The 13,012-nt window shown below is 33.2% G+C and overlaps 2 protein-coding genes across 3 annotated transcripts; both read right to left on the minus strand.

Moving 5' to 3' along the window:
- Nucleotides 1-3,576: 3,576 nt before the first annotated feature.
- LOC140814202 (acyl-CoA-binding protein-like) lies at nucleotides 3,577-6,582 on the minus strand. Its single transcript, XM_073173108.1, has 4 exons — nucleotides 6,437-6,582; nucleotides 4,292-4,409; nucleotides 4,125-4,187; nucleotides 3,577-3,845 (listed from the first exon to the last, which is right to left on the minus strand). Exons 1-4 carry the CDS (start codon nucleotides 6,446-6,448, stop codon nucleotides 3,772-3,774), a joined length of 267 nt encoding a protein of 88 aa, XP_073029209.1. The 5' UTR covers nucleotides 6,449-6,582; the 3' UTR covers nucleotides 3,577-3,771.
- A 1,842-nt stretch (nucleotides 6,583-8,424) lies between these two features.
- On the minus strand, nucleotides 8,425-11,801 carry LOC140814897 (anamorsin homolog). 2 transcript variants are annotated; one of them, XM_073173992.1, is made up of 8 exons: nucleotides 11,579-11,801; nucleotides 10,939-11,086; nucleotides 10,137-10,297; nucleotides 9,951-10,031; nucleotides 9,611-9,776; nucleotides 9,387-9,520; nucleotides 8,976-9,050; nucleotides 8,425-8,724 (listed from the first exon to the last, which is right to left on the minus strand). In XM_073173992.1, the coding sequence occupies exons 2-8, from the start codon at nucleotides 11,075-11,077 to the stop codon at nucleotides 8,686-8,688; spliced, it is 795 nt and encodes a 264-aa protein (XP_073030093.1). In that variant the 5' UTR covers nucleotides 11,078-11,086; nucleotides 11,579-11,801; the 3' UTR covers nucleotides 8,425-8,685. The 2 variants fall into 2 exon arrangements, with proteins under 2 accessions (XP_073030093.1, XP_073030092.1); XM_073173991.1 differs by having other exon boundaries at nucleotides 11,547-11,777.
- Between the last annotated feature and the right edge of the window lie 1,211 nt (nucleotides 11,802-13,012).

Raw genomic sequence — 13,012 nt, forward strand, 5'->3', positions numbered from 1 at the left:
AAAACTTATCTCTTCAAACAGCGTTTTTATCTTGATTTTCTGAAAAATAATCACAATGTTGTTTAAAAGATATAACAACATTATTATTTAAAACATAGGGTTTTTTATCAAACCGTTGCCCCATTTTCTTTAAAAGAAACACCGTTACTAATATATATTAACATAAAGTAAATACTTCAAGATATATTACATTTAGGCATAGTTTGGTACACATGATAGGATAAACATGTGATATATAATATAAGGATAAGTTAAGGATAAATAATATGTAAGATATCATATTTATTGTTTGGTATGATTTTAATAAGAGTGATTAAATTTATATATTAGATTGTAATGACAAAATTAACCTTATCATAATAAATTTTATAATTTCAAAGTTGTTGCTTGACTTCATATTTTTTATTTGTTCATGCGTCGATAGTGCTTGCATGATTTATTTATTTTTACCTAATTTTATATATTATATAATATGATAATTGAGCCTTTGATTTTGTAAGTCAAGTCAAAAATCAATTTTTAAGGTTAATCGGGTGATACTTATAATTTTATTGAGATTTATAATAACTATTTATATAATTATCATTTTATATAATATATAAAAATAAATAAAAATATTTATTTGATTTAATTTCTACCTACTAGCATAGATTTATAAAAATCATTTATAAATTGAAGGTAATTAAGTCATTTGTAGTATATTTTATCCTTAAATTAAAACTATCACACCTAATAGAAGGGATATTTTATCATTCAAAAAAATTATTTATCAAGGGCCCATGATATTATCATGAGCTTTTTAAAAATGTACCAAACATAGGATAAGGAGGATTATTTATCAATCCCTCCCTTATCCCATGTACCAAACTATGCCTTAGCTTATAAGAATCACGAAGTTCATAAATATAGGTTATATTAGGTATTTAAAAAAAGAAAGAAAGAAATAAAGGATGTGTTGTGTAATTACACCCAAACAAAAAATAAAGAAAAATAGAGTGTGTATGTTTTATATGTCTCAAATCGACTGGATTAAGTGTTTTGAGTTATATATATTGATTTGTGCATTCTTCTCACTTTGAGTTAGCTTTTAAAGTAAAGTTAAACATTCATTATCTTAACATGATATTCAGCCCGAACTTTTTTTTTCTTAGGCGAAAATGAGAGGTGTGCTAGATTTTCGCATCAAAGCTAACCTAGTTGCACTATAGTTTAAGCATTTTGGGTCCATTATAGTAAAGCCTTGGTCAGTATCTCGGTGCTGAATATTTATGTATGGAAATTTATATAATGTCCAAGTAGTCAGACGAAAAATGGTCCAAATCAATGGGTCGAGAAACTAAGAAACATTGTATTGTTGGAGATATATACCAGGATCGAACAAGTAGTTTTTTTGTATCTAAGTCTGTATCGACTAACCTATTAATTGTACAGTTTTATCTCTAACAATGCTATTATTTCGTTCTAACCAGAGAGTCGTCGGGGATAATTAGGATTTAGGAACAAAAATTGAAGTTCTGTCTAAGTGGTTCATTAAGTATGAATACCAAATAATTACTACTCGATGTCTTGGTGTAATTTTTGACATACAAATGTAATATTTTTTTTGTCTAACTTTCTTAAAAGTACTATTTAACTAGGTTAACTTAAAATTATCTCACTTTTTCTCCATTTTTTTCTTCTGTGATCTCTTATTTCAAATTTACTACATACACACACATGTATGGTTTTGTTATAATGTCCGCCAACCATATCAATTTTTGTATCTATCAACGAGTGATACACACCTATTATATATACAATTTTGATATAGTTTATCATATACAATAGATGAATCTCACCTCGTTGGTTCATCTCCAATGGAGCTAGTTATTTTGCAAAATAGCGCAGCTCCATTTCTTCTGCGCCAATTTTTTCTTTTTTTTTGTTTTGTTTAATTATAAATATTGTTTATATAATAATATTATATTATTATATAAATTTAATAATTAGATATATTTAAATAATATTATAATATTTATTATATTATTTTAATAATTAGATAATATTTATTGTATTATTTTAATAATTAAGTATAAAACCATAAAAATTAAAATATTTAATTATATATTTTTATAAATATATTTTAGAATAATTTTAAAATTAAACATCTTACACATAAATTTATTGAATAATATTTAAACATTCAAGTACACAGTTAAATAGTAAACAAAAAGAATATTCTAGAAATATACTTTTTAGTGTAACATTTGAAATAAATGAGTTGGTGATGAATGTTATATTTGGTGCAGAAACTGCATTATTTTAATACAAAAACTGTACCAAAATAGATTTGTAAGTTAGAGATGGCCTAAGTGTACAAGGTTAGTAGACATTATAACAATATATATATTTATATATATATATATATATATATATATATATATATATATATATATATATATAATGCCTGCTCATTTTATATCATATATATGTACGTAAACTTTATTTTATATTATATATGTGTACCTAAACTTTCTTGTATATATATGTATGTAATGCCTGCTCATTTTATATTACATATATGTATGTACCTAAACTTACTTGTCCTGCCGATGCTTAACCTAACGTTTTAAGGTAATATAAGAACAATAACTAATGGATAATCTATCCTTCATTGAAATCTTCATTATTTTATTATATTTTAATTTAATTGTTGTTTACTGTTCAAAATATAATTAAAAAAAATTATTGGAAGAAATTTGCACGGCTGATGTAAACAAGTGGTACTACCAAACAACCATATTGGTTCACCAAAACATCGACTAAAATATACCAACCAAATATAAAATACCAGAAAATCCCACTTATTATATCCCCATGACCACACCATTCCCATGCAAAAACAAAAAAAACATGGAACTTTTCTTGCATCACATGAATACAAACACATCAATCCCTCAAGAATCACCATCCATTTAAAATGGCCGAAGGGCTATCTCCCTTACTCCCCCTACTTCTAGTGGTGGCATTCGGCCTCCTCCTTCGAGGCAACGTCAACTTCCTAGTCGTCGACACCGCCTTAGAACTCTCAAAGACAGAAAATGCAGTATTTTTGTGCGTTTTGCTCGTACCCTTTATAGTACTTCTCGCGATTTATTCGAATACTTATACGATTGCAATGCCGATTCTATTTGCGATGGTAATATACACGGTTACAACGACTCTTCTTGGCCCTCTCGTGCTTATACTTGTCGTGTACTTGGTTTTTGCTTGCTTGCCTAGTTTCAATTGTAATGGGGAAGAACTTGGGTGGGTTTGCTTGCTTGGACTAGGGTTTTTGTTATTGAAATGGATAGTTTCGGATGAGGGCCGACAATGGGTAGTGGTTGCTTTGACTGTAACAGTATACCTATGTTACCATTTCTTGTCATAATAATATCATTTAGTATGTTTCTGTATGTGATATAGCAGATGATATAGCTTACACGTAGAAGAAATATTTGAAAAGAAACAGCTGTGCTGTATTGCTACGAATATTCCGCAATTTTTTGGATAGAGGTATTAAACATAATACATAAACTGAGTCAAGCCAAGGAATTCGACGGACCAACTTCAAATATTTTCATGTGTTATATATAATATGTTTGACAGAATATGGATTCAGAGTACATGAAACAAAAGCACAAATAAGTAGTATAAGTACGGAGACTTGAAACATTAAAAACTTCAACAATTCGGAACTTCTGGCATTGGTAGATCATATATAAGTACTGCTTAATTGGGGTTAATTCATCATGTAGAAGCTTGTTCCTTCAGTTGCTTCACCTTGGAAATATAGTCGCTCATCGCCTCCTCACACGATTTTCCTGCCACAAGTTATGATATACGTTGAGCATGAATCATGCTAGAGTTATCAAATACAAGCATTCGTCGCACATAAGGCAGCTCAAGCTCGAGTAAGGTTATTCTCAAGCTCAACTAGATTTAGCTCATATTTGCCATTTTGTTCAAAAAGGGTGAACTTCAACAGAGAATAAAAAAAATTATCTCCTGAACCAATACATCAAATAATTCAACAATTATCTCGCATCACTCGTTTGTTAGTCATGTCATCCAACGTCATAAATGAAATGCGAATTGAATACCTTCAACGGCCTTCCAAGCATCCCACTTTGCTCTCTCCTTCATGCTGAACATACCAGGACGGCCTGCGTTGTGAAGGGTTAATTTTGTTTTTGCATCAACACAATAGTAGAATTGTGATGAATGCAGGATTTATTTTAATTTTAAACCGAATTTAGCGAAGCCTAACTTGTGTTGACGTTTCCAACTGTAGCTTTCTTGTAGAGTCCATACAGAATCAGCAAATTTTCATTGGTCGTGGTATCTGGCAAGGTCTTAGCTAGATTAGCATGTTCCTCAAATTCCTCCTGAAGCCACAGAAATGTATGGACATGAGTTTTAGCAGTTATTGTTGAATAAAATATCCCTAGATGATAAATGAAGATAACCACATGATATCTTGACCAAGTACATCCATAACAGAAAACAACCAAGAAGTTTATAGTTTTGAATTTTGATTTCATTAGAAATCCCTACTATTAACAATGTTGAAAGCAAGTCGCTTCAGGACTGCCCAAATGCCATTACAAGAACCAAATGCAAGTTCAATACAAAAAAATTATTTGAGTAAGTTAAAGCACAGGTCGACTCATTTTGTCAAGATAAACACCAGATGAAGTTATTATAATATATTATTTCAATAGTTAATGATTTATTGTGAAAATAACCAGATGAACAATCTCGCCATTAATTCGAGTCATTCAATGTATAGTACTTGGTAGGCCGTTTGGCTTGGGGGAAATGAGGAAGAAACGATTAAAGTGCAAAGTATATGACATGTTTTGCACAGGTATTTCAGTTCTTTCTCATACAATTTTTTGAAAGCATTTAACGCAGTGAATAAACACATAGAGATCGAAAAAGTCCTGTAGACTAGACATTATTATTGTCTCAATTTTTTCAAGAATCCTAACAAATGAAAAAATCCTTTTTCTTAACGGTACACTTGTTATTTTTATGAAGATGCAGCGTAGCATAATAGGCTTTATCTTGAAAATTAACAACAAAAAGATCATCAGACATAGTATTGTTCCGATAATTGACTAATGCATCTGAAATTGAAGAAATATCCAACTAACACCATTTTCAGATCCTGCTAAATCCTATGTCACCAAACACAGTACAAAGAATTCACTCAAAGGAGGAATCGACTACATGGAGACTTTTTTCCTATACCTATTTGCTGCAACCTCATATGATGAATACATCCAACTGCTGTCCCTGATAATTGCATTGTCAATTCCTATACCTTAAGGTTTTCATTTGGTATTGGTGATCATAATTCAATTTTGATGGTGTAATTTCTGAAGGAAAAAAACTGATTGGGAGAGAGACTTAGTTCCATTTAAAAAGCTATATATACACCTCTCATCAAGGCACAAACTGACAAAGTGAATTAGTAGCAGGAGCGACGGTTGAATAATTGACTGCATTGTGCAGGAAAGAATTCTATTGTTGCAAAATAATGATCACATGAGGCGGGACGCATTTGGATTGTTGTAAAGTATTGATCACACATGAGACATGGCAATTGAATTGATGTAAAACAGTTCATATTTCATCTGGATGATGGTTACTTGCAGTAATTAATTATGGAGATGCTGGAAAACAAGAATTCACATTTTAATTACAAGAATCATTTTTTTGTAGCTTGTACTCTGTAGTCCATCCATATATCAGATCATATTCACAATAAACAGGGATTGAATAGACCAGCAGGACAGTGGATCAGAACGATCATTTTTCACCAATAATTTATTGAAAATAACATAAACTTTGGCTTCCAAATTTTCATTATACACCGAAACATTTTTGGCCTCCTAAATCGAGAACAAATCAAACTGATTATCATTATACACCAGGGGCTAGTTCAAGAGTTCTAACAGCATGCCACTTGTGGCAGATGGCAGATGGGTGATCATCCCCAAATAAAAATCTTTAAATTTTGTCTATAGTCTTTTGACAAACAGAATAAGCCACCTGCCCACCCATCATCCAAATACAACGAACAAGGGCTGAACATTTCATGCGTTTGCAAGAACATTGATCAAGAATCTTAAACAGGAAGGGAAGAAGATCTTTTTTTTAGGAGATTCAACAACAAATCATTTTGCTATTAAAATCCATGATCTCCCAGCAACAGATCAACCACCAAAGACAACCGTATACGGTATACCCCTTGTAATGACATACTCATATGACCAGATCAAAACACATGGATCAGACAAAACGCAAAAGGAAATCACACCCATGTTCGAGAAAATTGAATTTCCAGCCAAAAGTGAAAAAACAAACGCGAAATTCTCAATGCATGTGCGATAAGCAATTACCATACCTTCAAACTCATCTTGTCAATGGAGTTTTCTTGAATCACAGAGAACTTTTGACGTTCTTTCGATACGCAAGTTATGGGAAGATTGCTTATATAGCTGAGTATTCGCCACTGACGGAACTTTTTATGCGCATGCACTTTACAGCAAAGTTTAGTGTGGAGGAAGTATATTCGCTTTTTTAAAAATAATAATAACTAGCTGTTTTCCGTGTACAGTTTTGTTTTTTTTCTAATTATCGAAAAATTAAAATGAAATTTGAGAAATTATCAAAGAACTAAAATACTATTTGAATTGTTGTAATTTCAAAAAGTAAAAACAAAAATATTTGTTGAAATTAAAAATAAAAATTAAAACAAAAGTGTAATATTGGTATAAAATTAGAAGAACAAAAACAGACAAAGACACTATTTTTTTCACTATCATAGATATTAATAATAGATAAATAAATAAATTAATTAAATATAAATTATTAATTAATATATGCCAAATAGAAAATAATATTCTAACTTAGCCCACCTAGAAAATGATAATTCTAACTTAGCTCAATCTATACGCCTAACTCAATACAGCGTTAGGAACTGCTGGAATAGCTATTCATAGCGACTTTCTGTTCAAGTATCATGTTAAAAAAAATAAAAACAGAAACATTTGGGAAAAAGTATGCTAAAAATAAGGTTCGTCTCTTGTACATAAATACTCGGGTATATACATTAAGGTAAAATTCACGTTATTATCAGTTTTTAATTTAGGGCACCCACATTGGTATGTTAATGGGTGTTATTAACACCCATTAACATTAAAGCACCAATGTGGGTGGAGGTGTTATTAATTTTTTGTGTCAAGTCAGCAGAAAAATTCATCAGAATGAACGCCGTTAATCCGAAATTTGCGACGGTTTTTGAAAAACCGTCGCAAATTCAAAAGCGTCACTACTTTCTTATTTTTTTTAAAAAAAATCGCAACTTGCGACGGTTTTGTAAAAACCGTCGTTATTTGCGACGGTTTTGTAAAAACCGTCGTTAAAATATATTATGTTAACATGCATTATTTTGCACAACATGATTGTTGAGGATGAGGGGTGTAACGTGACAAATTGATCTAACGACGAAGGTGACGAACCCGCACAACCTGTCCAAGGCTCAAACCGAGGATTTCATGATTATCTCCGTAGAAATTCCGAACTACGTGACTCTGAAGTACATCACCAACTTCGTGCCGACTTAGTTGAGCATATTTGGACAGAGTACAACAACAATTAGTGAAGTCAGTTTATTACAAATTTCAAAATGTTTGATTTATATGTTGTTTTTCATTATGTTCAACTGTTGTTTCCTATGTGTACGCTTTCAGTCAAATTTGTAATAAATTTTTAAATTGAAATATTGGAATTAAGTTATGTTTTAATGTCTTAATAATATTTTAATGAATATTGGAAATAAGTTATTTTTAAAATAATAATACTATTTATTTTCAGTAATATTTGTTGTAAAATGTTAAAAATATTAGAAAGATATTGAAATATTAAAAATATAAAAAAATGAGTAAGTGGACAGTGGGACCCATAAATAATGAAAGTTGAAATTAAATGAATGTGGGTGTGTGTTAATAATGGGAAAGTGTTAATGTAATGAATATGTGGCTCGTGGACCCCGTCATTTTTGATGAGATGGAGAGTTATTAACATGAATTAATTCCGACGGATGCGGATGGCCTTATAGGTTTAAGGCTTTAAGCCATCAACTTTTTCACTATTCCAAACTTGATGTCGGAAAATGTCAGAAACATCCTCAAACTCCCTCTTACCTCATTGTTTATGTTTACTTGTCACTTTTTGCATATAAATCGAAGGATCGGGGATCACATCGATCGTTAAATTCACAATCTGATATCTTAAAAAAAAATCTTAAATCAAAATCCAACGTGAAAATGTGCAATTTGTAGCAGCATAGAACGCTGATGCTCTCCCCTTTTTTAGTCTAAAGAACACTGATTTTAAATATATAACTCTGTAGAACGTGTAGATTTTTATTTTGCACTTACAAGTCGGTCGAACTACGAGGTTCACACATTTCATTCAAGAAAGAATTCATTTTGTTCATGGAAAGAGCATACATAGAGAACCCCAAATAGCACAGATCTACATAACTAGGCTAGTACTAGAGTAGGGAAAATAAACACTATTAAAAATTTAAAACGGATCCATCTGTTTTGTGAAACAAATTTGTCCAGATTCAACTTCTTGACATTCTTCTCAAATATCAGCTGCAAGAAAACTTCCTGTTAATGTTACCTGCCAAGGGAACGTAATTGTGTCGTTAATTACTTTCTTGTACATCACAAGCTAAAAAAAGGAAATCATCTAACGCCTAAATTTCCTTGAATGGAGGTGAATGTAAAACATTTTGGCATACTCGGGAGGGAGGTAGATTCAAATCGTTTTAGAATCATTTGGAAGCATAATTCACATATGTCTAGATCCCCGGGAGTTAATTACAATGAGTATAGGAGTTGTTCAGTAAAGTTGGATATCAGTAGAGGTACCTTCTCGCCTGGTTTAAATGCTGGAAGACCCTTGTAAGGGCATGTACCACATCGAAAAGCATCACCAAGACCACACTGCACAGACAGCAATCATTAAATGAGGTTATATGGTTGAAAAACAGAGTTCTTTATACAAACAAGCTCCATGGCCGATGAAAAAAGTGACTAAAACTCGCAAGCACCAAACACACAAGAATTCATCATATTTTGTACTACCTTTCCAAAGCCAAACATTAATTAAAAAAATGTCTGCATATTGTCACTGTTAATATAAAAAAAGTGATCAGCTTGGAAAAAAATAAAAAAGAAACTAGCATATAAAAAAAACAGTAGTACCCTATTATTTTCAGGAAGTGTGGCATTTTTAAACCCAGAAACTAAAAAAGGATTTTAGAGTTCAATTGAACTAACATTTCCACAAGCAGATTGAGGATTATTCAGCTGGTCCATGGTAAGTCCAAGCTCCAGCACTTTTTCCTCTTCCTCAGCCCTTCCACAAGTGCAGTTTTTACAGGCTTTCCTCGTACTTCCAACTTCACAATCACCTAGCAAGGGTCAATATTTTCAGAATTTCTACCTACCAATCATACATAAGACTATAAATAAGCAATTGAACCGCAAGCATAAACACTAACCAAGAGGCAGCTGAGGTTTTTTCAGATCATCTTCTGTGATGAGGCTATCCTCATCAATTAAGTCCATATCATCAACAAAATGAACTTTGGGTAGAAGTAGAACAGGCGTGGATTTCTTAATGGAAAATGATGAACCAATATTCCATGAGGGCTTCTTACCCACAATCTGGCGGCAGAAGACAATCAGATCAGTTTTAGAAATTCCATAAAGCCAAACATCTAATGGCTCACAGCATATAAATAACAAGAGAATAAGACATACATATGGACCAGATCAATACAATACAATGGAAATCAGTGAGGATAAAGAAAGCAAAAATCGAGGGGTATTGATGCTCACTGCAAGAGATTGGCTACTTTCAGAAGTTTGTACATCCAGAAACCCATTCAGCAGTAACTTGCGCACAAGGGAAGATTGCACCTGTAACAAGAATTGTACACGAGATCATTCTGACATACATCGAGAAAAAACTATTGTCGCCGAAGACTCCAATAACCAAGATATTTCACCCAGTTGCGAACTTACAGCATGCCCATTGGCAGGTTCCGAAGTCAAATAAACAAGAATAGTTCCACCGGGCCTTAACACACTATAAATATTGACCAGCAAATGATCACTGGGAAACTCAAATGATTTACAAACACAGATAATATCATCTGTAGATGAAGTTTCCTCCCCCAACAGACCTGCCACAATGTATGAACTCACATGAATTAATGAACTCCAAAGACCATAAGGTAGGTTCAACGCCCAGAATGTTATCGACTCAACATTGGATCTATAAATTGGAAAGGATTGGATAAACTTAAATTGATGAATTCAGAAAGAACGGGGAGGGCCAATGGCCATTGATTACACATTTTACGTATGCAAATAGCTGCAGGCAATCTTATGTGACTAAGAAAATGTGAAGGATTGGGGAAACACCATAGTTTCCATTTGCAAACCTGTAGGCCTCCTTCCGGCTGCAAATGGGTAGCAGACCAGCTATCAAGGAAAAGTGCAAATCCCACTTAAAAGGGAATACAATGCTCTCTATATCGAGGAAACGTGACATTTGCACCACAGATTGCCTTGTTTTAGAGTCATATGGATATAATAACAGTAAGAAGAAATACAGCTTGATGAGTAAAGAAAAACGTCAAAGATAAAAAGAAAATGATATTGATTTAATATAATCTTGAGATAAACAATAATCAACTTCACTAGATACTATCAGATAACAGTAGGATTTTTAGGGGTTATCATCATTTGTACTTGGACTAACAAAAAGTTGCAAGCTTATTATGAAGAAAAATATTGATGCATAAAAACAAAAAATAATTACAGTCTGAGGAAGCTTGAGTGATGATCAAAGGATCAAGCTTTTCAAATCCCTCCTTCCCCGCCACCTTGATTGCCTCCCAAACAGTGGTAAGAGACACTGTCACTTGATCAGTCAGCACCACCAACTTATCATGCCCCATTTCTATGCCCTACATTAAAAAATAGAGGGAAAAAATACAGATTAAGAGCTACCTATATCAATTAGCCAGCAAAAACCCTCTAAACCATAAATCTTGGTTTCATACTCCTTGATTATATTCTTTTCGTCTCAGAAAACAAAAATACTGTACATTTCCGAATAACCTAATTCTAGCTCATACTTTACCTTCATCATTTGCGGAGAATTTACGAATTACAAGTGATGTAAACAAGGATGCACAACCCCCTCCCGCAAAAGAAAAATTATTCTAGGTCTACACAAATTCATTTTGATACAAGATAAACAATCAGCTAAGCGAAAGCCAAACAGAAAAAGGCATTCAACCACGAGAACATATGATTTACAAAGGGATCGAACTACATGCAAATTGCAATCGATTAAACCGGGAAAAGTGGATTCCAGCCACATAATCTCACGCAGATAAATAAAAATAGGGAGACAACAATTACGGCACAGAATAGAACGGGCATTCGGATCTCACCGAAGATAAGGTGGCGCCTCCAATCGAGAAACAATAGACGGCAGAGGATCGAAAACTACGGAGGTATTCTTCGGAGAAGCCGACTCAACTCACAAAATGAATTTTCGAATTATATAGACTGGGGAAGTTGCCGCTATATATCGTCTCCCCGCCGACTTACTACGGTGCTATGTAGCGGAGCGGTTCTTTCTCACAACTTTATGAAGTCGCATTCCACTTCTTCCACTATGTCAAGTGCGTTCCACACTTCTTCCACTATAATTTAATAAGTGAGAAATCGCACTTTATATAGTGGAAGAAGTGGAATGCGACTTCATATTTGGCTGCATAAATATGAAAATTATTGAAATAATAATTTGTTAGAGGAGATGTCCTACAAACCAACTGTTGGCTAGGGATTTTATTGACTCAGTTGTAATTAACAATCTTTATTTTAATATAATTCATTATTTCATGGTTTGTTATTACTTTATCTGTATACTCATGTTATCAAACATAGATAAAGACCTTGATTATACTTTAATAAAAATGAATCGTAATTCGATGTTGAAACTCGTTTGTAAACACTGTATGATCTAAATTCGTTCCGAGTCGATTCAGCCGCCTAAAACATGGATAAATGTCGCTTGAGCTTGAGACAAGTATCTGTAATGTTGTGTACTGCGTTTCTTGGTAAGGGCATAAAGATGTCCAAACATGCAGATGAGTAGTCATATGATGATTATACCGAACAACCCTCCCTCAGACTTTCTATGTGGTTATTATTCATCGAGATGATAAGTCTGTAGTTATGATTGTACACCATTAGTCCTTACGACCCGAGACAACACCGAGGCTCTATATGCTAGAGCTGTGTTTTGACTCGTTTACCGACTCCAGGAGAGTCGTCAGGTGGCGAGGTTGGGTACAGTTGCAACACATATAAGAGCCAATGTATTGTAGTCGGGGATTCACCGCTCACCTGCGGGTGTGGATATCCTATGTGATATGATGAAATTATAGTGCGTGGAATCTCTGGCCAGAGTATGAGATATACATTGGAGAAGGAGTTCTCCAATGGTACATGCGATGCCACTATTTATATTTATCACATAGTTATCGAATTAATATGCAACCCTCGGTGAACCAATGATTGCAAATTTGATCGGGATATATGAGATGAAGGGACCGTACTGTACGCTAATCATAACCGACTGCTTCTTGCAGGCACTATCAGTGGTACATAGAAAATCATGGGACGATTCTACTAGACGCTCTTACCATGCTTCGATGGGTTTAATCAGAAATATGATTTCTGACATTCTCATTATCAATTGTTGATATAAAGAATGAGGCGAATAAGGGTAAGCCCGAATAAATGATTATGTCCTGAATCACAAGGAGTTGTGAACCCACGACTAGCTGTATCCCTGAGCCATTGAGGGTCACACAAGC

This window comes from Primulina eburnea, chromosome 15, assembly GCF_022965805.1.
Source record: "Primulina eburnea isolate SZY01 chromosome 15, ASM2296580v1, whole genome shotgun sequence".
In the NCBI taxonomy this organism is placed as follows: Eukaryota; Viridiplantae; Streptophyta; class Magnoliopsida; order Lamiales; family Gesneriaceae; genus Primulina; species Primulina eburnea.

Bases quoted from the DNA above. Each gene is read 5' to 3' on its own strand.
- LOC140814202 (XM_073173108.1), bottom strand. The intron at 4,188-4,291 runs GTTAGGCTTCGC...TTCACAACGCAG, and splicing joins AGTTGGAAACGTCAACACAA to GCCGTCCTGGTATGTTCAGC. The intron at 3,846-4,124 runs GTATTCAATTCG...AACTTGTGGCAG, and splicing joins TGCTTGGAAGGCCGTTGAAG to GAAAATCGTGTGAGGAGGCG.
- LOC140814897 (XM_073173991.1), bottom strand. From the start codon at position 11,567: ATGCCCGTTCTATTCTGTGCC. The intron at 10,032-10,136 runs GTAAGTTCGCAA...TTCTTGTTACAG, and splicing joins AACCTGCCAATGGGCATGCT to GTGCAATCTTCCCTTGTGCG. The intron at 9,777-9,950 runs GTGAGCATCAAT...TTCTGCCGCCAG, and splicing joins AAAGTAGCCAATCTCTTGCA to ATTGTGGGTAAGAAGCCCTC.